A 24,147-nucleotide genomic window follows, 5' to 3' on the forward strand; every position below is an offset into this window, starting at 1 on the left:
GAGTCTGATGAGATGGGAAGTTTGAGCAAACAGGTTAAGACCTCACAGTTTGGTTGGTAACCAAATAAAGAGGCCCTCTCTGGTGGCTCAAGGGTTAAAGCACAGCACTGTGAAGCTAGCCACAGCCAACTCAGCACAGGGAGTGATCCCCAGCCAGGGAGTGACCCACGTGGCGCGCAGACCTCTCCTGGCCCGCCTGCTGCTCCCCTCAGCCGTGCACTTTGTCAATCTGCCTGTTTGCTCCCCTCTCTGTCTCTGGTGAATCCTCTCACTGCCCCCGCACCTCTGGTCTGTGCCCCAGTTCTGTATGCATAAATAAATAATAAAAAGGGGGGGGAGGGAGTAGATGTTGGATAGGCAGATAGCAGTGCAGACTATAACGGGATGCCCCGCGGGACGGAATATGGCAGGGAGGCGGCTTTGAAAGCAGATGCTGGTCCTGGATGGAGCCTGTGCAGCCTGTCAGGCCAGAGCTCCAGGGATGCCATGATGGGTGACCCCACATGCATGTGCTGGGGGGAGCCCTGGGGCGGCATTTCTTTGGGGATGAAAGTGTGTCTGGGTGGCCCCCTTTCTGCAGGGCGACCTTTCCCTATGAGTGGCCATCGCTGGCGTCTTCCAAATTCCAATGACTGGAGTCCTTGCACTGTTCTCCCGCACAGGCTGCGCCCCTCTGCCCCCAACCAGCTCATCCTTCCAGAACTGTCCACTCACCAGGGCTCTTTTTCTCTGCCCTTTAAGAAAATCCAGCAGCTGTCAGAGGGCTCCATGTTTGGCCACGGCCTGAAGCACCTGTTCCACAGCCGCCGCAGGTCGCGGGAGCGGGAGCACCAGGCGTCGCAGGACCCCCAGCAGCCCCATCAGCAGGGCATGTCGGACCACGACTCCGCGGACGAGAAGGAGCGCTCGCCGGAGATGCACCGCGTCTCCTACGCCGTGTCGCTGCACGACCTGCCGGCCCGGCCCACCGCCTTCAACCGCGTGCTGCAGCAAATCCGCGCCCGGCCCTCCATCAAGCGGGGCGCCAGCCTGCACAGCAGCGCTGGCGGCAGCCGGCGCACCAAGAGCAGCTCCCTGGAGCCCCAGCGTGGCAGTCCCCACCTGCTCCGCAAGGCCCCCCAGGACAGCAGCCTGGCCGCCATCCTGCACCAGCACCAGTGCCGTCCACGCTCCTCGTCCACGACCGACACAGCCCAGCTGCTGGCTGAAGGAGGCAACGTTTACCTCTTGGCGGAGGAGGCCGAGGGCGTCGGTGACAAGGTGAGGTGGAGCAGGGGGCGGCTGCGGGCTGGGAGCCGTGCCAGCCAAGGGCCATCTGTTGCCGGGCCTGGGGAGCTGGGCCAGGGCCCTGCCTAGTGGGTAAGGAGGCCCTGGCCCCCGCCTGGTTGAGGGAGTCAGAGGTGGTGCCCACGGGCAGGCTTCAGTTGGGATAGGGATCTGCTTTTCCTAATTATATTTTGCTCAGGTGGGTGTTCACTTTGGTTTGTTTTCCTGAAGTGAAGTTGCTCGCAGGTGCCTCTGGGCAGTGAGTACACAGACTAGTCAGACCCTGGTTCTGCTGCTGTCCGGCCTTACCCGGCATTCACCGCTTTGGCCTCACTTTCCCCAGTTGAAAAGGGGACTGTGATACCAGAGTTGTTTAGGAGTAAATGAGTTCATGGCAGAGAGTTGGGCTCTGGTATGGTCACCCCAAAGGAAATCCGGAGGTAGCCTGGCGGGCATTGGGTGAAGGGGGAAATCTGGTTTGGTACTGTGTGCATTTAGCCCTTCGTGGTGGCGTAGTTGGTCTTGAAACTTAGGTGCTGTCAGGATGAGCAAGTGGAGAGGGCTCCCCTCATCCCCTCACAGAGGGAGACCGTGAACAGGGCCTTAAAGCCTGGTGAGCTTGTGGGGAGACAGGAGCTGTAGTTTAGCTCCTTCTGGGGGAGGGGCAGGCGAAGGTCAAGCAGGCAAAGGTTCAAGCAGCGAGGTCACTGGCAAGAAACCAGTTCCAGTAGGGGCCCTCCCTGGTGGTGCAACAGGTTAGGACGCAGCACTGCAAGCAAGCTGCAGTCAAGTTGACCCACATGTGAGTTCGATCCCTGGTCTGGCGCTGACCCACATGGTGTGGCAGACCTCTCCTGACCCACCCGCTGCTCCCCTCAGCAGTGTGCTTCATCATCTGCCTGTTCTGCTCCCCACTCTGTTTCTGGTGAATACTCTCAGTGTCTCTGGCCTGTACCCCAGTTCTAGGGTACAGGGGCTATGAGGGGCTCCTTGCCAATGGAGGGTCTGACATGTAGCCCCAGGACAGCCCTCAGGTAGTGTGAAACCATTAGAGGGGGGTAGGGAACTAGCAGGAAGAGGTCCTTTTGGGGCATTGTGTAGACAGCAGATGGGGAAGGGGCTGGGAAGCCATTTCTGGAGATAATACAGGAGGTAAGTGGCAGCAGTGAGGGTGGAAAGGGAGAGGCAGGTGCAGAGGACCCTGGGAAGGGAGACTGGAAGGGAAGGAGCAAGGACGACTGGGGTTGCTGGCTTAACAGCAATACGGAGGAGGGGGTGCTCTCTACTTGAGGCACCTTGGGAGGATGTTTGGGATGGAGCATATCTGGGGGGGAAAGTGAAGTGTCGGATCTGGGACGTGAGAGTCGTGAGAGTCGCAGGTGCCTCTGGGAGCTGTCCAGCTCAAGTGAGGGGAGAGGCCTGGGCCCTGGCTAACACTCACGGAGGCACGCTGAGTTTGAAGCCACGTGTACCTTGAAGGGTGTGTGTGGAGTGAGGAGTCCAAGGACACATGGACATGCTAGGGACAGAGCAGCTGGCTGTACAGAGAGGTGGCAAGCAGAGGGAGGTGCTCTTGACAGTGGTGGGGACAGACTGCATCTGGATTGGGGTCTGAGTGCCAGCAGGTTCAAGCAGCGAGGTCATTGGTATCTGTGGCAAGAAACCAGTTCCAGTAGGGGCCCTCCCTGGTGGCGCAACGGGTTAGGACGCAGCACTGCAAGTAAGCCACAGTCACCTCAGTGTGCGTTCGATCCCCGGCCCACACGGCGCGGCAGACCTCTCCTGACCCGCCCGCTGCTCCCCTCAGCAGTGTACTTTGTCAGTCCGCCTGTTCTGCTCCCCATTCTGTTTCTGGTGAATCCTCTCAGCGTCTCTGGTCTGTACACCAGTTCTGTATACATAAATAAATAAATCTTTAAAAAGAAAGAAACCAGTTCCGGTACAGTGAGAATGGGGACAATGTAGGGGAGCGCGATTTTGTGTGGGGAGGAGAAAGGACCATGGGTTTTGGGTTGAGATATTCTGGTTTTTATCGTTCTTTTAAACATGGGTGTAGAGCCTTGTTGGTGGCACAAGGGGTTAAGTCAGCACTTTGAAACTATCAGCAGCCACTGTGGCAGGAGTTCGATCCCTGGCCAGGGAACTGACCCACATGGGGCAGCAGATCTCTCCTGTTTTGCCTGCTGCTCCCCTCAGTAGTGTATTCAGTCGATCCACCCATTCTGCTCCCCATTCTGTCTCTGGTGAATCCTCTCACCTCATCCCCTGTCCCTCTGGCCTGCACTCCAGCTCTTGTATGCATAAATAAATCTCTAAAAAAAAAAAGAAAGAAAGAAAAATAAACATGAATCTAGTAGGTCCGGAAAAGGGCTCTTGATTTTCTTTTCAAGTGAGGTGAAAAAAGCAATTGGCCTTAACTGAACTAGGGAAGACGGCCAATGAAACAGTCTGGGGGGGGGAGGGCTGTGTCTTGGACGCTCGCATCTGAGATGGCCATTAAACCCCCCACATGGAGATGCCACAGCAGCACTCAGACGCCCGAGTCTGGAGTCCCAGGGGAGAGCCACACGTTTATTCGGGAGTCGTCAGTGTGTGTGGATAGTGCTTGGGACGATGGCGGTGGGCTGCTTGCCAGCACAGCCCCAGCTGGGGAGAGAACTGTTCTGAGAGGAAGTTCTGGACACATCGGCTTAAAAGGCAGCCTGTGCCCTCCCTGGTGGCGCAGCGGGTTAAAGTGCAGCACTGAGGGGCTAACGCCACTTCCGTATGAGTTCTATCCCCGCCTGCCCCGGAGGTGACCACATGGCTTGGCAGACCTCTCCTGACCCGCCCGCTGCTCCCCTCAGCAGTGTGCTTCATCGATCTGCCTGTTCTGTTCCCCGCTCTGTACCTGGTAAGTCCTCTCACCCTCCGCATCTCTGCCTATACCCCAGTTCTGTATGAATAAATAAATAAATCTTTAAAAAAAAAAAAAAAGGCAGCCTGGCTTCGGAATCTCAACCCAGAGGTCCCTCAGAATGTACAGGGTGGTCAGCTGTTAATGAACAAGCACCCAGGTCCAGCTCTCACTGCAAAATTCGAATTAGAACAGTCCCGTCGAGGCAGGGGCTCTGGCATACAGCTGTTTTAGGAAGAGGGAGACATGAGACTTTTCTCCTGCTGCCTGAGAGGAGGTCAAGGGGCCCCCACAAGTGGGAGAAGCATGGCTGACGTTTGCTGAGTGGGGACTCAGGGCCTGGGGCACTTGGAGACCAGCTGTAGCCTGTTGGGCCTTCTCCATGTGGCTTGTGTCTGGCCTTCATGCTGCCTCCAAGATGTCGGGGGACAGGGTGGGGTCTCTCCTTGCTGCTAGTGGAAGGCCAGACCTGACATCCTTGCGTGAGCTGACTGAGGGGACAGTTCCCGACCCCTGGGTTCACAAAGTAATAGAAGAAATGATTGTTCTACGACTGCTTTGGAACTTGCAACTGCCCAAGCCTGTCACACACATTACCTGTCCACCTTCGTAACATCTCTGTGGAGTTGCCAGAGCTGGTATCACCTCCACTTCACCAGCTCAGCTCTATGGACTGAGGCCTCCTGGAGCAAGCTAGAGATGGCTCGCCGAGGATGCCCAGCAAGTTGGTGGGAGAGAAGAGACTAGATCCATGTCTTCACCACGTCTGCAAGATCCAGCCGAGATCCGGGGTCACCAAGCCTGCTAGGCCCCTCTTTATGCCATGCTCACGGGGTGCGGGCTCACCCGGGCCAGATAGTGGCTTTATCTCCAGGTTTCCTGAACCTGGAGCTGCCCCTCTGGGGTGGGTGTGGCCCAGGGATCCCCAGGAGAGGGGGTCGTCCGTGTCCTGTGGAGGGGGCCTTGTAGCCATCATGAGCCCTGCTGTCAGCTGACTGCCAACAGGCCAAGACGCCATTGGTTGGTGGAGAAGCTGCCGTGGTTCCACCCAAGTCTTAGGGTGTGAATAGAAGGTATTCTTCTCTCTCTAGTAAACACAGCCCCACATGCTCTCAGCAAACTCCCTGGCGATTACTAGCATCTATTTTTAATTCATAAGCCTCCCCCACTACCCACACCCCTGCCATTGTTTAAAACTCTCCAGCTGGCTTTCAGACCAGAGTGGCCCTGCCGGGGCTGAGCTACTGAAACACCCTGGATGCAGAAATGGTCTTCAGCTGTCCTGGAGATGCCCACCCAGCCCCGTCCTAGGGAAGGGGGTGACCGGTGCCCAAAGAACATTAGGGTTGCAACAGAGGGCCAGGACAGAGCTGGGCTCACACCTCTACCTTGGTGACGACTTGGCCACATCTGTCTTTGAGGCTATGTCTTAAGTGGTTTCTCTTTAAAAACAAAAAGAGGGGCCGTCCCTGGTGGTGCAAGGGATTAAATCTCAGCACTAGGAAGCCAGTTGCAGCCACTACAGCACGAGTTCGATCCCTGGCAAGGGAGGTGACCCTCAGGGCACAGCAGACCTCTCCTGTCCCACCTGCTGCTCCCCTCAGCAGTGTGTTTCAGTGGATCCTCCTGTCCCCACTCTGTCTCTGGTGAATCCTCTCACCCGCCGCACCTCTGGCCTATAACTCAGTACTTGTATGCATAAATAAATACATCTTTAAAACCAAAACCATCTTCACCTCAGTCCCACCACTTTGCTTTCTACTGTCTGCATGACACTCACAGGAGTGCAAGACTCAGATCCGTCTCACACCTGTAAGTGAGATACAGCAGCGCTCTGAGGCGTCGGCAGTGAACAGAGGGTGGGGGTCTGGACTGTGTGGAGCCTTCACCTCTGGAGACACTAGCCCTGGGGCTGGTCAGGATCTGCTGGCTGCACACACCCAGAGCAGCAGGGCCGGGGGCCCCCAGCTCTTCAGCAGAGCCCTGAACCCCTGTTCACAGAGCAGTGGTTCTTCTTGTCACTCTTCCCTGTGGTCCCCGGTGCTGCTGGACCTTCAGGGAATGGATCGGCCCCTCGAACGGTCAGAGCTTGTCCTCCCTCTCTCACCCCTGCTTGGCCATTGCTTCCTCATCGCTTTGTTTGAGACCCCTTCTCAGGAGTATACATTCCTCTGGCCTCCATAAAGCTTGTGTGGGTGACCAAGTTGGAGGGTCTGGGGCCTGTGGGTGGAGGAGGAGAGGGAGGGTGGCACTGGAGAGCTGACTTTGCGGCCAGCTCTGGCAGGCTGACCCCTGGCCTAGGCTGGCTGCCCCTTCCCCTCCGTGTTGTGTGACTGGTCCCTCCCAGGATGGGCTGTGGCAGGGAGCCCTGACTTGGAGGGCAGGCAGGGCCAGAGAGAAGGCCCAGGTGTCCTACTATGCAGGGAGGTGAGGTGGGGGGGAGGGTGTGGCCACAACTGATGCTCCCCGGTGACCTGCAGTGGCGTTATCTGCAGCCCCAGATGGTGGCCGCCAGCTCATCACCTAAACCAGAGCTGACTACACTCCTCCGCCAGATTTATCCAACAACAAGATTTCTTCTCTTCCTGGCATAAACAAACACTTCTGTTTACTCGAGGGATGGCGATGAGGGGCCACCCTCAGCCCTAGGTTTTTGCCAAGAAGACGCTCTTGGCAGACGCCAAGGGGCTCTGGTTTATTTATGTCTGGAGCCTGCTGGTTCAGAGGTGGGCGGGGCTGACTCTGCAGAGGGAGGTTTTGAAACATGTTCCCCTCGGTAGCTGGCAGAGGACAGTCTTTCATCGGGTGCTCCTCAACTTCTATGCCAGGTTACACGGAAGGCCGACCGGTCCCCGTCTAGCGCCCAGCTGGGTGCCGGGGCCTGTCCACACAAATGCATCCACTTCAGGGCCACATGATACTCCACACGTCCACAGTGCTGGTGGATGTGCTTGGCTCTGTGCCAACCTGAGCTCACCCCCAGCTGCTGGGAAGGACAGCTGGCTTTCCGCTCCCCTCCCCCACTCTGTGGCATTCCCTCCTCTATCTCTGCCTCTGCCTCTTTGTGGAAAGGTTCCTTAGCCCAGAGGAGAGCCAGAAGCCAGCCCGGGGCCTCAGAGAGCTTCCCAGGCTGTGTTCTTGCTGCCAGCCCCTTGGCAGGCCGGGAAGTCTGCTCTGTGATTGCTGTGACCCCTGTTCCCTGTCCCTATTTACTTATATAAATAAATCTTTTTCTCTCTTTTTTTTTAGATTTATTTAGAGCTGGGGTGGAGGCCAGAAGTGGTGGTGAGCAGAGGTGCAGGGACACTGAGAGGATTCACCAGAGAGAGAGTGGGGAGTAGAACGGCAGATCCACTGAAATACACTGCTGAGGGGAGCAGTGGGGGACACAGGAGAGGTCTGCTGTATCCTGTGGGTCAACTCTCTGGCTGGGAATCGAATTCGGACTGTAGTGGCTTCAGATAGCTTCCTAGTGCTGAGACTTTAACCCCTGTGCCACCAGGGAGGCCCATAAATATAAATCTTTGTGTGTGTGTGTGTGTGTGTAAAAAAAGAAAAAAAAGGTTACCCAGGCTTCCCAGATTAACTCTATTTTCTGAGCACACAGAATCCCTTGGGCGCTGGGGGTGAAGTTAGGTAACTTCCAAGTTACCGAACCAAGACCAGGGTGGTTCATTTTTAGCCTTCTGGTCTCTAAGTTCAGGCCAGGCCCTTGTGGGACACCCTGTGGCTCTGTGGTCCCCCCTGGGGCTGAGGCAATGCCGGTCCAGACACAAGTGGGAGATGCCAGCCAGGCCCCCATCCTCCCTCAGCACCAGCTTGGACCCTTCAAGCTTCGGGGTCACCCCCCACGCCAAGTAGGGTGCTGTCAGTCTCTGGGGAAGAGAAGTATGCTGGTGATAGGGGCTTGGACATGAGCCAGGCAGGTCTCTGCAGACACCGGGCACATTCCTTCCTGGATCCCCCACATCTCTAAGATGCGAAACGTGACTCTGGTCCCCGCTGGTGCCAGATGAGGCAATGGAAACACAGTGTCATTAACTTGATCCCCGCCTCTGTCTCTTCTTGCTTTTCATAGGCCCAGGTTGGGCTTCATTTATACTCCACGGCACAGAGGCCTTTGAAACAGAAGCAGCGAGGAAAGCAACACACCCTGTTGCGTTTCCTTCTAGACTCCAGGGAACCAGGGACTCCCCTGAGCTGCAGCAGGGCCGAAGCCACTACTTCAGGAAAGCAAAGTTCCTGAGGACTGTGGCCTTCTCTGCTCTCATGTCTCCAGCACTGGAACGAGCAGCTGGCCTGACTGGGCCGCCAGGCCCTCCTCCAGGGTGCAGATCACCTCTGCTGCTTTTTGTCCTCTCTAACCTTTCCCAAGTCAGGACTTAGGGTTTTCTCATTGCATCCTTTTCTACCTCTTCAGGTCCCTACCATGAGACCCCGGAGCTGGGCTGGTTGCCATAGCTCCTGAATAATTCAGGGTGCTCAGCAAAAGCTTAGGCAGATCCAAAGTGATACTCTGACCAGGAGGCCTCCCTTGGGTCCTGGAAAGGCGAGCCTGCCCTGGAGAGACGGCGCCTGTAACATTAACTTCCTGATATAAGGTTTCTTTACTGCCCAGCAGGTAGCAACAGGCATGTCCGCCACTCCTCAGGGGACAGGCATGAGGCTTTGTCTCTCTGGTCCTGGCATCAGCGCGTGGAACAACACACCACAGTTTGCACTTGCCCTTGAAGTGCTCATGCAATCGCATCAGCTCCCAGTGAGCACGGAGCCCCTGGGGCAGCGGGTGCCCAGAGCCTGTTTCAGCCCTCTGCTCTTAGAAAGGAATCGTTCTGACTTACCCTTGACAAACAGTGTGGGGCAGAGGACTCTGGTTCCTAAAAATCGCCCAAACGGAGATGGTGCTTCCTGTCCAGGTCACTTAGTCCTGAGTCTGCTCCCAGTGTCGCCTTCTCCAGGCCGCTGCAAGAGCCGTGAACTGACAAGTGACCCAAGGGAGGGGTGAGCTCCCCTCCCAGTGTCTGTTGGTGCCCAAGCCCCCGCACGGCTCCCTAAACAGGACTACCTGTGCTGTGAGACCCCCAGCCGGTGGGTGGACGCAGTGGCCTCCTCCCTCCGGGAGCCCCAGGGACGTGGCACGCTGACATACGTCCAGCAGCTGCTTCTGTCTCCCTCCCTGCCCGGTGGCCTTGATCTCCATGAGCCCCTGGGAAACAGGGCCACCTTGGCAGTGCTGCTTCCCCCTGGGGGGTAAGCAGGGCTCTTTGGTGAGGTCTAAAAGTAATAGTTAGAGGAGGATTTCTGAATGCTGACTGCTCCCTAAAACCCCCTTTCTGAGAGGTAAGTTGCAGCTGTTTGTGGACAAACCTGAACTAGGAGGTTTTTCACAGAGCGTTTGGAGTGTGAGATTTGAAGGCCTCACCTTGTCTCTCCACGCTAAATTTAGCTGCTTCTCAACATAAGTCTTTGCTGCTAAAGCCTTTGACTTCTTGGGTTTCCTGCTGTTCAGAGTGTGTGTGTTTTGTGCTTTTTCTTCCCTCCAAGAGAAAGAAAATGAAGTGGGAAGATAAAAAGAAGGCAGTGAGTGGGTGACTTAAGAGTAATAGCAAGGGCCAGGGAGGAGGCGAAATATTAATATTTGAAGAATATTAAGGAAGGGACTTGGCATGAAATTTCAGGTTGGAGAAAGGCAAATCTAAATGAAGGGGAAGCCAGTGAGAGGGCTGAGGCCAGGCGGACAAGCAGAGGGGAGGGCCCCGAGGGCCGGGGTGTCCTGCCAGCGCCCCCTACCAGGGCGACAGGAGTCCATCTGTCACCCCTGGGCACTCACAGCTCCACCACCTGAGCCTGTGAGTGTCGGGCCCTGCCTTGCCGACGTGGCCACAGAGCGGCTGGGGACGGCCAGGGCTTTTCAAGAAGGACTCATGGTGGTGCTTTCTCACTGCAAAACCATAGTTGCCTGTGCTCACCCTGTTCTGAGCCCAAAGTGTCTGTGTCCAGGCAGTTTCCTACCCCCCCAGGGTCCCCCAACAGGCTCTCAACCTTGCTTGATCTGGCAATTTCTGTTGGCTTTTTAGTCTGAGGCCTGGCCTGCCGGTATGAGTATGACCTAGGTGGGGTGTGTGTGAGGGAGCCTGATGACCAGCCATCTATTGGTGTGTCAACAAAGCTACCACGTGCCAGGCATTTCCACTCATGTCCCAGTTTTATTGTGACACCAGTGCCAGGAGATAAGGATCCTCTGTGCATTTTGCAGCAGGAGACTGCCACACAGCTGCAAGGAGAGGCCTGGGGTTCAGCTCGCACACTCTCTCCTGCATCCCCTGATGCCTCTGGCCTTACCCCAGTCTGCTTTCTCCAGCTGCTCCCCATGCATTTGTGGAAAAGTGCATCCAAGACCTGTCCAGGTGACCCCAAAGTCCAGGTGCCTTCTCCACCCCGGAAAGGCACAACCAGGGCCCACATTCCCCACACCTAGAGTGGTGTGGACACTGGACTGAGACTTACACCTCCGCTGCTGTCACCTGGCATGTCCCGGGCCTTGGGCTCTCTGCTCCCCGCACCCCAAGTGGGAGCTCTGTGTCCTTGCAAGTTTGGGAACATTTCTCACATGTAGAGATGAGAACAGACCCAGAGGAAGCGGCCTCGCTCCTGCTGGCTCGCCTGGCAGACATCCCCGGCCTGTTTGTTCCTTTTCTCCTAGCAGACTTTCAACCCACCCCTGAGCGCCCTCCCCACCCCCTCCCGCTGCTGTCCAGTCATTGTGCTGATGGGTGCATGTCCCTGGGGTGGGCTGAAGCCACGCTGGGGGTGGGGGGTATCGAAGCCTGTGTCAGGGTGACTCCCAAGAGGCCAGTTTGGCAGGAGGCCCCTCCTCTGCTGCTGCTGCTTTTAATCAGTGCTGTTTCAGGCTCCAGAGCCCCAAGCAGCTTGCAGAGGGAGACCCCTGCAGAGAAGCCCCAGACCTCAATTTACTCAGCCCCCTCTTGGTGCCATTGCCCTGTTACAATGAAAGGTGATGAATCTTAGCTTCACCCATGGGACCTGGTGAGAAGGACAGGGCGGGTGTCTGGAATGTGAGAGGACCACGCGGCCTCCGTCAGTTGCTTCCCAGGCCCCGTGGTGACTGAAGTGGCTTCCTTTGCAGCTACATCGTCCTGAGACATAAATGCTGAGGGAGGGTCAGCCTTACGCTTGGGGGGGCTCAGATGTTCTGGAAGGGTCCCCTGACCCCCACGGTCCCTGACTGCACCCATCAGAGCTGGCCCCCGATATTGGCACCGATGTAATGTGCTTTTCTAGGCTCCCGTCCTCAAACCCCACGTCATCCGCCTCCACAAATGTTTGTAAGGTCTCCACAGCCAGGGGTTGGAGACTCCAGCTCTTGGTGTTTTGAGTGCAGGCCCCTGGGCACCACAGATAGCGCTGGGCCTTTCTTATCTCTCTGAACCGGCTTGAACTTGGGACCGCCCCCTCGACGTGAACCATGTAGTACTTAAACCCTACCGGGTCCAGAATCGCCTTCACTTTGCCTTCCATGGCTGAGGACTGTACCCCGGGAGACTACTCTGTGGACACTTCACCGGCCCGGCCAGCATTCAGCGTGCCCCTCAACTGTGGACCTCGGGCCCCCTCTGCTGGCCACGCGCAGGATTCCTGCTGGTGCTGTCACGATGAAGGCCAAGGGGGAGGAGACCGCTGTGAGTTTGCCACCCTGTTTTGTCTCTGGTGTGCTTGCCTGGACAGTGCAGGGGGCTGAGGGAAGCCGAAGGAAGCAGAGAAGCACCTGCCGCGGAGGTGTCCTGAGCAGAAAGTGGGGTTTCTGGGGAGGGTCTCAGAGCAAAGGGATTCCTGGTGAGGCTGACTGCTGTCCGAGCCGTCCTCTGGTGGTTTTCGGAGTGGGGCCTAAACCCAGCGGACAGTGTGGCAGGGAAAAGGGCAGAGGCCTCTAGGCTGGGCTGGCTGTGTTCGGCTCTGCCATGGACCCCCTACATCTTTGGGGAGCTTTGGAGATTGCCTTTACCTGGAAGTATGAAGAGAAGGCCTACTTCCATTCTGAGGCTGAAGAAGGGCCTCCATGGGTGGGCTTCTGATGGGATGGACAGCTCTGGGCATGTGCTGTTGGGGGAGGAGTCGAGCTTCTATCTGGCGGAGGGGGGGGGGAGGGCAGGCAGGCACACACAGCTCTGAGTGCTTCCCCAGCGCCCCGTCCTCTGTGCTGGATCTGCTGCCTGCCATATCTGGGTGTCGCCATGCACACTGAACGTTCTCACAGTGGCAGCAGCTGCCCTTGGGGGCGGGGGCTTCAGCAGAGCTTGCTGATCCCCATGGAGATCGATCCTTCTTTCTCCTCCCTGATGGGAAGGAGCAGCCCTGAGCCTCAGGGGAGGGGAAATCTCCAGAGCAATCCACCCTAATCCCCGGCTGGGCCTCAGACTGGAGATGGCGGGCTGCAGAATCAAGGGGCTTGGGCACACCTGCTCACAGGCTCTCATTGGCAAGCCCAGGACTCCCCCAGGACTGTGACCCTGGGGCCATGGCACAGTCTGCAGAAAGCTGGGGCCTCCGAAGCTCTGGTGCCCTCTTACCAGCATGGCTTGGGGAAGTGGTATCCACACAGGTGAGGTCTCCTTTGGGGGCAAAGAGAAGTTTACCCCAGAGGGGCTGGGTGAGATGAGGGTTGTGGAGTGAGGGATGGACGGGTGGGCTGGTCTCAGCGATGGGAGAAGGGGAGAGGTGAACCTCAGGCCTAGGCTCAGGCTGATGAGTACTGCAGGTCCCTGAGGATGGGTGAAGAGCCTTGTATGGGGGGGCCAGTGAGTGACCCCTCCAGAAGCCTGTAGCTAAGTGTCACTCCTTTTGGGGACACAGGAGTGAAACTCTGTAGAGGAGTGTTCCAGGCTGTGGTCTGCTCTGACGAGGGAGTCGGAAGGTGCAGTGAGCACTGACTCCGGGGGGCTGTGGGGAGCCCCAGAAGGAGCCCCGAGAAAGGCGCTTGTGGCTCTTGGGGAAAATGGAGGATGGAGAATGGAAGAGACCCTAAGGGAGGGAGGAGGGCTTGGGGTACCAGGGATCTGCCGGTATGAGGAGATCAGGACATTGGTGTGGACAAAAGGACATTGTTCTCAGCAGGGCAAGGAAGGAGGTGACAGGGATTCGCCAGAACCAAGGGGTAGACCTAACGGAAGGGAGGGCTGCGGGCTGGGGGTCAGGCGCTGTTCCTCTGGTGGCACCAGGCCTCAGGGCAGGGTGGGAGGCAGCACGGGGTGGGGGCTGCAGCAGGAGCTGGCAGAGGTCCCTACTCTGGGGTGTGCTCCCCTGAGTGTGCAATCTGAAATGCCTTTAGCTGAGGGCATGCCAGGCCTGGGGAAGGGGCGCTGTAGGGAGAGCTGGCTCCCCAGGGCACCTGCCCCGTGCATCTCCTGACCCTGGTAAACAGACCCAGGTGTACCCCATCACGTGTTCAGCATTGCTTCCCTGCCTGCTGGAGTAAAGCAGCTTAGGCCCCCAGGCACAAAAGGAGCCAGGGTGGGCACCCACCTTGCAGTGGGGCTCCGCGGGCAGACAGGGTGCACTCGTCCTCGCGGGCAGGGGCAGAGCCAGCAGCTGAGGCGCCTGCTGATTCGGAGGCGGGAGCCCCTGATGGCAGCACTGTTGGAACGACTCTTCCAGTCTGCTCTTTGGGAACCTCTGTTGGTGTGGCCGATGTCAGGTTACCCTGCCCCCAGCTTCACCAGCAGGTCCAAGGTGTGTATGGGCGGGATTTGGAAGGGTTTTAGCCAGCCATGGCCTGGCTCACCGCCCTTTCCCTCCGGGAACCTGTGCAAAAGGGCACCTTTGAGCGAGTGGCCCATGGAGAGGTGCAGGGGGCGGCCTCACTTGGTCAAGAGGCCAGAGGTGAGCCATGGCAGCTTCTCTGCTGAGTCATCGGGATCCTCCCTGGGGAGGGCGCCTGGCCCAGACTGGGCTGTTTGCTCCAGAAGGGGGACACATTTATTCTGCATTTATTATTATTACTCCTGCATTTATTCTGAGCGACCGCAGTGCTGACTCCTAACCCCCAAGCATCGGTGGGGCAGGAGCTCCATCCTCTTCAGTGCTCTGGGTCTGGCCCAGGCGCGCTCTGTAGCTCTGGCAGGGCCCCTGGGGAATTAGCGCAGTGAGGAGGCCCAAGTCTCCTGGGAGCCTCTGTGGCATGCCAGCCCTTGCAAGTGCTGTTAACACCCAGCTTGAGGTACCATGGAGACCCCCAACACTCAGTCACAGGTGACACGACCAGTGCCCTTCCCCCTCCCGGAAGCCTGGCACCTCCATCCCGCTGTGGTATCAGCTGTGTGCCCCCGCCTGGCATCCCGGCCCTGGCTAGTGCTACAGAGGAGCCCTGGGTGGGCCAGGAGGAGCGCTCAGCCCCGAGAAGGTGGGTTCTGAGAAGGTGGGGCTGGGAGCCTGAGCCTGGCAGAGCGCCTAATCCAGCTTGGTCTGAGGTGGCGGTAGGGCCCAGAGAGAGGTCAGCAGTGCTGAGAGGACACGTGGAGGGGCCTTTACCCCTACGGGAGCTGAGGGGAGGTCCTCCTGGAGCAGGGTCGCGTCTCCAGGCCCCTCTGAGACCTCAGTCTCTGTCAGCCCTGGCTGCTGGGCACCACTCTGCTCCAGACTCCCTGCAGCCAGGAGTCTGCTGTGCACAGCCCCACTCCCCTCCCCCACATCCCCGCCCCTACCGGTTTCCCTGGGCTGGATGAGGGTGATGCCAGAAGCGAGGTCTCCCCCTGCTGCTCCCCCCTTCTAACTTGCCTGGCCAGGGCTCAGTAGCTGTAAAGTGTTCAGCCCGAGTGGGCAGGAGAGTGGGGTGGACAGACGCACCAGCTGTGGGGGCTGGCAGCTGGCTGTGGACAGAGGGTTTGGGGGCACAGCCCTGTGAGGCTCTGTGACAGCTTTGTGAGAAAAACAGAGGGGCCTGTGTAGCTGTCCTCACTGCGCTGGGGGCTGGGGGTGGCCTGCTAGTGACCGCGGGAGTCGAGGGACTGTGTGGCTCCTCTTTCCAGGCCCCAGCCCCAGGGCAGCGGGTGGTAGTGAGCGAGGATACAGGCCCAGATGCCCTCCCATGGCCACGGAACAGGACACTGGCTGGAGCTGCAGCCCAGACCCTCAGGTTGGAGGACCCAGCCTTGAACAACTGGCTTGCCATCACCACCTCTGTCTAGTTCCAGAACATTTCATCACTCCCAAAGGAAACCTGTGCCATTAAGCCACTCCCCCTTCTCCTCTCCTTCCAGCTCTACATGGCTGTGACTATTCTGGACGTTCCTTGTAGGTGAGATCCTTCACACCTGTTCACTAGCCTGGTATTTTCAAGGTTCTTCCTTGGAGCGGGTATCCGTGCCCAGTTACTATACAGCCAAGTGGTCCACGGCCGTTTTCCTGGTGCATGGGACATCTGCCTCCCCCGTGTCCCTTGCCGCGATGGACAGCGCTGTCTATGTCCAGGCATTTGTCTGAGCACCCATTGTCACGGCTTTTGGGCTTGTACCTCGGAGCGGAATTGCCAGATACCTGGTAAATCTACTGCTTTGGGAGAAGCACTCAAACTGCTCCCCAGAACAGCAGCTCTCGTTTTTTTCTCACCAACAAGGTGCCGGGCTGGAGCCCTTGATGCCTGTGGTGACCCTGTTGTCTTCCCTTTTCAATGACAGCCGCCCTGTGGCTTTGGGCCACTGCTGTCGACCTGAGACTGGGTCTCGTTTCAGATTTCCTCCCCTTTCCTGGATAGGGAAACTGAGTCCCAGCAAAGTTCAAACACAAAAGGAGCAAGGAAAGTTTGGAGGCAGGGGCTGCTTTCAAGCCAGCTGTGTCTCCCCAGCGCGAGTCCTCAGGTGCTGTGGGGTCCCCAGCGCCCAGCCTGCCCATTGCTCCTTGGACTTCCTGGCCTGCCTCATTGTTGCTCTTTTCTTTTTAAAGATTTGTGTTATTTATGTTTACAGAACTGGGGTACAGGCTAAAGGTGGGGGGGCGGTGGTGAGAGGATTCACCAGAGACAGAGTGGGGAACAGGATAGCCAGATTGACTGAAATACACTGCTGAGGGGAGCAGCGGGGAGACAGGAGAGGTCTGCTGTGCCATGTGGGTCAGCTCCCTGGCCGGGGATCGAACTCATGCTGAAGCGGCTGCAGCTAGCTTCATAGTGCTGCGCTTTAACCCATTGCACCGTCAGGGAGGGGCCCTCTGTTCCTTTTCTTTTGGCAAATCTCTTTCTCTCACACCTTCCCTTCCTCTTAACAGCTTCCTCATCTTGGCCTTCTCAGGCTTTAACTTTCCTGCCTGTCTGCCTGCCACCTCCTGGGCTCTGTCCCTTTTTTTTACTTTATGGCCCTCCAATCTTGAAAGGGCAATGCAGCTGTGCATTCGGGGGTGTCCCTGGGGCGCACTGCCTCTTCCTGGCAGGAAGAGCACAGTGGGGTGTTCTGTGGAAGAGAAGCAGCAGTAGACAGTGAACCTCAGTGGAGGCAGGAAGGAGCTGTGGCTGCTGTGGGACTCTGGGCCTGGGAAGAGCGGCCCCCAGCCCCCACTGTGAAGTTACTCATGGGGGTTTCGCGCCATGCCAACTGCTTTTTCCTCTGCCAGCTGCTCAGGTGTCAGGTCAAGGGAGGAAAGAAAACAAACAAGCCGCCAGAGCGGAGCCCCAACAGCTGAGAACTGGCTGTTTCAGGCATGTCCTAGTCCCTCGGGACTTTATTAGCTCCTCCCACACACCTCCCTGTGTGGGACGGGTGCTGACCTCCTCATGGAGATGCTCCATTGGAGATGCTGGTGGCCCAGGGAGAGGGTGTCTCTTTGGAAGGGGCCGGGCCACATGTCACATACAGAACTGATTTTCATCTAGTTCCGTATCTGTATTGCACATTTGAGTCTATCTGTTGGTGTCATCTTTTTTTTTTTTTTAAGATATATTTATTTATGCATACAGAACTGGGGTACAGGCCAGAGGTGCAGGGGCAGTGAGAGGATTCACCAGAGACAGAGTGGGGAGCAGAACAGGAAGATCAGGTCAATGAAGTCCACTGCTGAGAGGAACAGCTAGTGGGTCATGAGAGGTCTGCCGCACCCTGTGGGTCATCTCCCTGGCTGGGGATCGAACTCGTGTTGCAGTGGCTGTGTAACTTCATAGTGCTGTGCTTTAACCTATTGCACCACAAGGAAGACCCTGGTGTCCTCTTTTAAATAAATTCCCTCTTCCCAAAGGAAAAAGAATATGCCATCCAACTCTAGACAGCACTTAGTAAGTGCCTCTGTGTGCACTGAGCCAGGACATCATCTTGTACTATGCTCACAGAAGACCTGCAGGGAGATATGATAATTCCCCATTTGCAGGCAGGGACCCCAGAGGCCTGGGAATTTGAGCGATGGTGCATTTGACATCCTTGAGGGAATGGTGTGGGAGGAGGGGTTGCCTGCAGGATGCGGACAGATGGTTTAGGGGAGGTTGCGGAATTGGCTCCCCTGGTATACGTGGGGAAGACATTCAGAGAAGCAGGGTCCTGGTCTGAGCACGAGGGAGGAGGGCAAAGGGGCCCCAGGGGAAATCCAAAACAAGTGTAAAGTGAAAGTCAACTTTGGGAGAGATCGGGAAGGGGCTGGCACTGTCCCCAGCACCCCCAGTGAGCTGTGACCTGAAAAGTCCCCAGAGGAAGCCCACGGAGAAGCCACCTCCCTGGCTCTGAGCGTGCCGGGCTATTGTTTTTAGTGGTGTTTTCCAATCACTTTGTACCTTGGCAGAAATGGAGCTAGTGACTTCTGCCTATAATTGGCATGTGACGCTTCCGGTCCTGGTGCTTGTGACTTGCCATTTTCTTTGTGTTTAACCTCTTCCCCTGCACACACCTCACCCTGCTGCCTCCCTCCCCACCCCCACACTTAGAAAGAGCGAAGACCTGACCCTGCCTGTGTGTAAAAATACATGGGGTTGAGCCATTTCCTGCTGCTTCCGTTGTTGCATGATAAGACACCGGGGACTCGCTGGGGACAGAGCGGTCCTCCCAGACCTCGGGGCACAGCCGGACGCGCCCTGAACCTGCCGCTGCTGTCTGACCCCGTGGTGCGCTTCTTGTCCTGCCCTCCGCCTTCCTGGTTCTCAGCTCCTTTCTTAGTGTCACCCTGATGTGCTCAGGAAGCCACCCTGCCTGCCAGCAAGGAAAAGGGACTGTCACCTTCCTGCGCATTCACACACTTCCAAGCTGGGTGGCTGGGAGCCCCGGAACCCAGAATGGCCCCTGCCTTTCTTGGCCCATGAGTTGCTGTGGGACCTGAAGCATTGGGGGCCTCGCCAGTGGGCTGGGTGCATATGTGTGTAACCCCTTCTGGTTCTGGGACACTGGAGGGGCTGGAACTCCTAGCCTGATGAAGCGGAAAAGGCTGCTGACGACTCCAGAGAGCTGGAAGGTAACGCGGAGGCCGGGGTGGGGGTGCATCAGCAGACGAAGGGTGACCTGCAGAACCGTGTCAAAGAAGTGGGGCAAGGAGGGTGGTGCAGGGTGCAGGGGTGGGGGGTGCAGGCTTGGTCAGCTCTGAGAGAGAGGCTGCCCAAGGCGGAGCCTTAGTGGGTTGAAACCCAGAGGCCTCTCCCTGAGGATGTCTCCGGGAAGCCCCAGCCCTGCTTTGTCTGTGTGACAGAGCAACAAAGTGCAGGGCTGGAGCTTCTGGCCGCTCACAGATGTGTCCCTGAGCACCGCCCCCCCGCCCCAGAGACCCCAGACCTGCCCAGGTTGTGTTTGTGGCCTCTGGGGGGCCGGGGAGCCAGGAGGTGTGTGGGCGCTTCCTAAATGCCAGTGGCCAGGGAACACTCACGTGGTTCCACTTTTCTGTTCTTTCGGTGAAGTTTGTTATTCATCCTGAACCCATTCTCCAGGCCAGTAAACTAAGTCCAGAGGTACCCAGGAGCACACAAGAGGTACCACCCAGCCCCCTTCCCTTGGGCTCACGGGGTCCTCACACGTCTTCCTTTTGTCTCTGCCCCAGGTTGACAAGGGAGACCTCGTGACCCTGAACCTCTCCGGCAGCTCTGGCCATGGTGACTCCGATGGCCCGGTCAGCCTGGATGTGCCGGAGGGGGCTCCGGACCCCCAGCGGACCAAGGCTGCCATCGACCACCTGCACCAGAAGATCCTGAAGATCACGGAGCAGATCAAGATCGAGCAGGAGGCGCGCGATGACAACGTGGCGGAGTACCTGAAGCTGGCCAACAATGCGGACAAGCAGCAGGTGTCCCGCATCAAGCAGGTGTTCGAGAAGAAGAACCAGAAGTCGGCCCAGACCATCGCCCAGCTGCACAAGAAGCTGGAGCACTACCGCCGGCGGCTGAAGGAGATCGAGCAGAACGGGCCCTCGCGGCAGCCCAAGGACGTGCTTAGGGACATGCAGCAGGGGCTGAAGGATGTGGGCGCCAACGTGCGGGCTGGCATCAGCGGCTTTGGGGGCGGCGTGGTGGAGGGCGTGAAGGGCAGCCTCTCGGGCCTCTCACAGGCCACCCACACGGCCGTGGTGTCCAAGCCTCGCGAGTTTGCCAGCCTCATCCGCAACAAGTTCGGCAGTGCCGACAACATCGCCCACCTGAAGGACCCGCTGGAGGATGGACCCCCCGAGGAGACGGCCCGGGCGCTGAGCGGCAGCGCCACGCTCGTGTCCAGCCCCAAGTACGGCAGTGACGACGAGTGTTCCAGCGCCAGTGCTAGCTCCGCCGGCGCCGGCAGCAACTCCGGGGCGGGGCCCGCCGGGGCGCTGGGGAGCCCCAAGTCGAACACACTGTATGGGGCCCCGGGCAACCTGGATGCTCTGCTGGAGGAGCTGCGGGAGATCAAGGAGGGCCAGTCCCACCTGGAGGACTCCATGGAGGACCTGAAGGCGCAGCTGCAGCGGGACTACACCTACATGACGCAGTGTCTGCAGGAGGAGCGCTACAGGTGCGTGCCCCTGGCTCCGCCCCCACGCTGGGCAGCCGCTGGTATTGGCCCCAGCCCTGTTTGGGCTCCAGCTTGTGGAGGCAGAAGAAAGAATGTCTGGGAGGGCCCTGAGCTGGTGGCCGAGGCCGCAAGGGGGAATGGGCCCTGCAGTGCGGGAGGCCGCCAAGAAGGAGTCCCGGCTGCTAGCAGAGGCTGGCAGGGGTCTGGGCTACCTTGTGCTGTTCCCGGGGCAGCCTGAGAGAGGATTACACGACCCATGGAAGAAAGTCCTGCTTTCTTGAGCGTCAGGGGCTTTGAGCATCCCTGTTTGATGGCTGTGTGACCCATCTGAAGAGGAAACTGAGGCAGGCGCCCGCTGTTGTCCTCATCCAGAGAGGCGCTGCTTGAGAGCACTGACCCTCGTCTGGATGACCTGGGTTCAGATCCCAGCCCTGCTCTTCACTACTTACCTGAGCAAAGTGCTGGGAGCCCCCCCCCCCGTAGCCCCCCAACGCTGTCTCCTGGCCTGGGAGGTGGGCGCAGCGAGAAGGCCTGCCGCCTCGGCTGGTGCTGGTGGGGAGGCGGTGCGTCCAGGCCCGTGAGGTCAGGATGCACACACTGGCCCTGGGCCCTGGAACGCCCGCCGAGGTGCCCCGGGACACTGGGTCCCGTCTGCCCTCCCCCACTGCTCATTGCCCTTTGAGTGGCATTTGTTACCTGTCCCCCGGGGTTCTTGGCAATCTTACCCTTGGAGTGTTTTCATATATATGAAGGTTTGGAAAATTGAGGGGGATGGGATCTGAGGATGAAGCACCCCCACCCGCTTGGCACCTTGGTACCTCTCGTGTGCTCAGAGCCAGGCCTGGGACGGCTGGGCCCAGGCTGTGGCCAGTCAGCCCCGGCTCCTTCCTCACGAGCGTGTGGTCTTAGGCAGGCTCCTCAGCTCCTCCATGCCTGTCATGCGTAAGATGGGGCGATGCCGGTGATCCCCTCCGGGTTGAGAGGCTCCCCGAGTGTGGCATGGTGCCTGCCCATAGAATGCTCTGTAAATAGCAGCTTTCACTGTTGTCGCTGTTAAAATTGGAACAGGGCTGAAGGCGTGGGGCGGGCTGAGTCACTGTGGAGCGTGAATGAAATGGATCCCGGGAGGAGGGAGACTGGGGACCCTGCTCAGCCCTACCTCCTCGTCCTGCCAGGTACGAGCGGCTGGAGGAACAGCTCAATGACCTGACCGAGCTCCACCAGAATGAGATGACCAACCTGAAGCAGGAGCTGGCCAGCATGGAGGAGAAGGTGGCCTACCAGTCCTACGAGAGAGCCCGGGACATCCAGGTACGGCTGGGCCTGGCCCTGGGGAGGCAGAGGTTGGGGGTCTTGCGAGATAGGGACTACTGGGCCCAGGCTGTCGTTAGCCAAAGCTGCTGGGCAAGTGGGTGAAGACGCTGGTGGGTGGGGTGAAGAGACAGCTAGGCAGACGCTGGTGGGGGTCACCTGCCCCTTGCCCCCAGCCTCACTGATGAATTGGCCTTTGGGGACTCGAGACTCAGGCTGCCTCCAGAGGAAGCCAGGAGGGGCCCGGCTCCTCCTCCGCCCATGTGGACCAGTCTCCTCCCCAACAGCCATGGAAGGAGGGCCCTGCCTGCTCCCCCGCTCCCCCACAGACTACCACCCTCCCCTGCCTGGTGTCTGGGGCCGGGAGGTGGGGCTCTACTGGGCTCCTGCCCTCCTGAGCCTGTGTCCTGCCCCTGCAGGAGGCCGTGGAGTCCTGCCTGACTCGGGTCACCAAGCTGGAGCTGCAGCAGCAGCAGCAGCAGGTGGTACAGCTGGAGGGCGTAGAGAATGCCAACGCGCGGGCACTGCTGGGCAAGTTCATCAACGTGATCCTGGCGCTCATGGCCGTGCTGCTGGTGTTCGTGTCCACCATCGCCAACTTCATCACACCCCTCATGAAGACCCGCCTGCGCATCACCAGCACCGCCCTCCTGGTCCTCGTCCTCTTCCTGCTCTGGAAGCACTGGGACTCCCTCACCTACCTCCTGGAGCACGTGCTGCTGCCCAGCTGAGTGGCCAGCTCGCCCTTTCCCTGTGCTCTCTGGGCCCCCAGCTGGCCAGGCTTCTCCACAGGGGACCTGGGACTCTTGAGTCCCTCAGGCTTCTTCGTGTGTCCAGTTTGGCCTCCTGCCCAGTGTCTGTCCAACAGCACCTGCCCCTTGTCCGTTCTTCCTCCTGTTGGCCTCAGGAAGCCTTGGAGGCAGCCCCAGGTGGAGACCGTAGGGACATCCGTGAGCACGTGCGGCGGAGGCGGACACGGGGACGGGCTGCTCTGATAATTTGCTGTCACACAAGGACTTCTGGCTGACTCTGGCTGTCCAGTCAGGATGGCCAGCGGGTGTGAGAGCAGGAGGGGGCCATGCCTTGGCCTCCCAGGGAAGAGCCCACCCTGCAGGCAGCTCTGGTCCCCTCCTGGACATGGTCAGGGTGAAGGCAAGAGTGAGGTGGAGATTGCGGGCCCCAGAGAGTGCAGGGGAGAGAGCAAAGGGCCCCCCGCCCAGCCTCTGGGGCATCTTCCAGGCCAGAGCTAGCCCCTTGCCACCAGAGCTGTCCGAGACTGGATTCTGGGCTGGGACCTTCTGGGGTCTGAAAGACTCAGGCCCTGCAGGCCAGCTGGCTGTGGCTTTGGACTTGCGTTTCCCCGTTATTTTTTTCCGCCTGTCACTGAATCTGCTACTTTCAGGGAAACAGGCCCCAGGGGCCCCGAGCCTCAACCTAAGTCCTTAGGCCTCTGGGAGCACGTTGGGTTCTATTTATTTATTTATTTATTTGTTCTTCTGTACCTTCCCCACATCTTCCCTGCCCAGCTCCAGGGAGCCCTTCCTCTTTCTGAAGCCAGGGCTGCTTGACTGTCGGGCACTTCTGTGTACCATTTAGCCTCTGCATAATCCTAGGACTGGCAGGGCAAAGGCGGGCCCCACAGCCCAGCCTCCCCCCTCCTCAGCCCCAGCCAGCCGGGCAGGGAAGTGGGGAGCCCAGCCAGAGTGGGAGGAGCGAAGCCTCTTTTCTACGTCTCTTGATTTTGTACGTAGCGTGCGTTTGTGTGAGGAGGCTGTTTGTTGCTTTATTCTTTAAGGCTCTGGGGGTGTTGTGTATGGTTTCTCTTAACACCCCGGCCTTCCCACCGGCACTTCCAGAAGAGAGGGGATTTCTCTGAAAAGCAGAGAGAGGTCCGCTCCTTAGAGCAGGGGAGGGCAGGGCCTGCCAGCTGTCGTGGACCTTCCCGAGAAATAAATATTCTCTAAGTTTTCAAATCATCCTGTCTAGTGTCTGGTTGATTAATTTGCCTCTGTGGAAACTGAGTTTCACCCTACACCCGGCAGTCTGGGAAACACACTGGGCCTCACTTCTGCGGAATGACAGTGAAGAAGGCGTCATCCTTCTTCCCATCCTGCTTTGTGCAGCTACAGAAGTTATGGCTCTAGATAAGCAGGAGGGGAAGTGGAGGCTGCTTCATCCAGCCTTTAAGAGCTCTTTCCAGGAAGAGGGAGTTGGGAGAGTTCATAGCTTCTGGAGAGAAGCTACTGGCGGCCTAGATGACAGCGGTCATGTCTAGACGTGGCCACAAGAGGGCAGCAGCCTCCTTACGCAGCCCTTTCTCAAAAGTGCCCCAAAGAATGACATAGAAATATTCTGAGCACAGATGGATCCCGGCAGCCTTGGGCCTGAGACAAGAAGCCCTGCAGAGCCCTGGCTGATTTAGTAATTAGTGTACCCGTGGCCTCTCAGGGCCTCAGTTCTCACATCTGTAATATGGAATAGAGGCAGTAACTGCTCATTTCCAAGGTCTCTGACGTTCTCTGACTCTGTGGGTCTGAGAGGAGTTAGAAGTCCTCAGGCTGGAGGAAGTGGCTGTCAGGACCCTGCCCTGAGGGATCAGACCAGGGAGAGCTGACCCCTGGAGGAGGCAGCCTTGAGAGTTCAGCTTCACCACCCCCCCCCCATCACTAGATGACCTTGTAAGCCTTCTGATTCTCTCTCTCTCTCTCTCTCTCTCTCTCTCTC

At 58.3% G+C, this 24,147-nt stretch overlaps 1 protein-coding gene across 4 annotated transcripts in view; it reads left to right on the plus strand.

The window, feature by feature from the left end:
* TMCC2 (transmembrane and coiled-coil domain family 2) overlaps positions 1 to 23,382 on the plus strand; it is a 36,447-nt gene extending 13,065 nt beyond the window's left edge. For 3 of the 4 annotated variants that reach the window (XM_004685548.2, XM_012726939.1, XM_012726938.1), the window contains 4 exons: positions 742 to 1,260; positions 19,172 to 20,112; positions 21,288 to 21,423; positions 21,843 to 23,382. In XM_004685548.2, the coding sequence (XP_004685605.1) occupies positions 742 to 1,260; positions 19,172 to 20,112; positions 21,288 to 21,423; positions 21,843 to 22,154 (1,908 nt within the window). In that variant the 3' untranslated portion in view covers positions 22,155 to 23,382. The remainder of the gene's footprint in view (positions 1 to 741; positions 1,261 to 19,171; positions 20,113 to 21,287; positions 21,424 to 21,842) is intronic. The other variant, XM_012726937.1, reaches the window with a different exon arrangement.
* The last annotated feature ends 765 nt before the right edge of the window (positions 23,383 to 24,147 follow it).

The sequence above is a fragment of the Condylura cristata genome, unplaced genomic scaffold, assembly GCF_000260355.1.
Source record: "Condylura cristata isolate star-nosed mole 26May11 unplaced genomic scaffold, ConCri1.0 scaffold00018, whole genome shotgun sequence".
NCBI classification, from domain to species: Eukaryota; Metazoa; Chordata; class Mammalia; order Eulipotyphla; family Talpidae; genus Condylura; species Condylura cristata.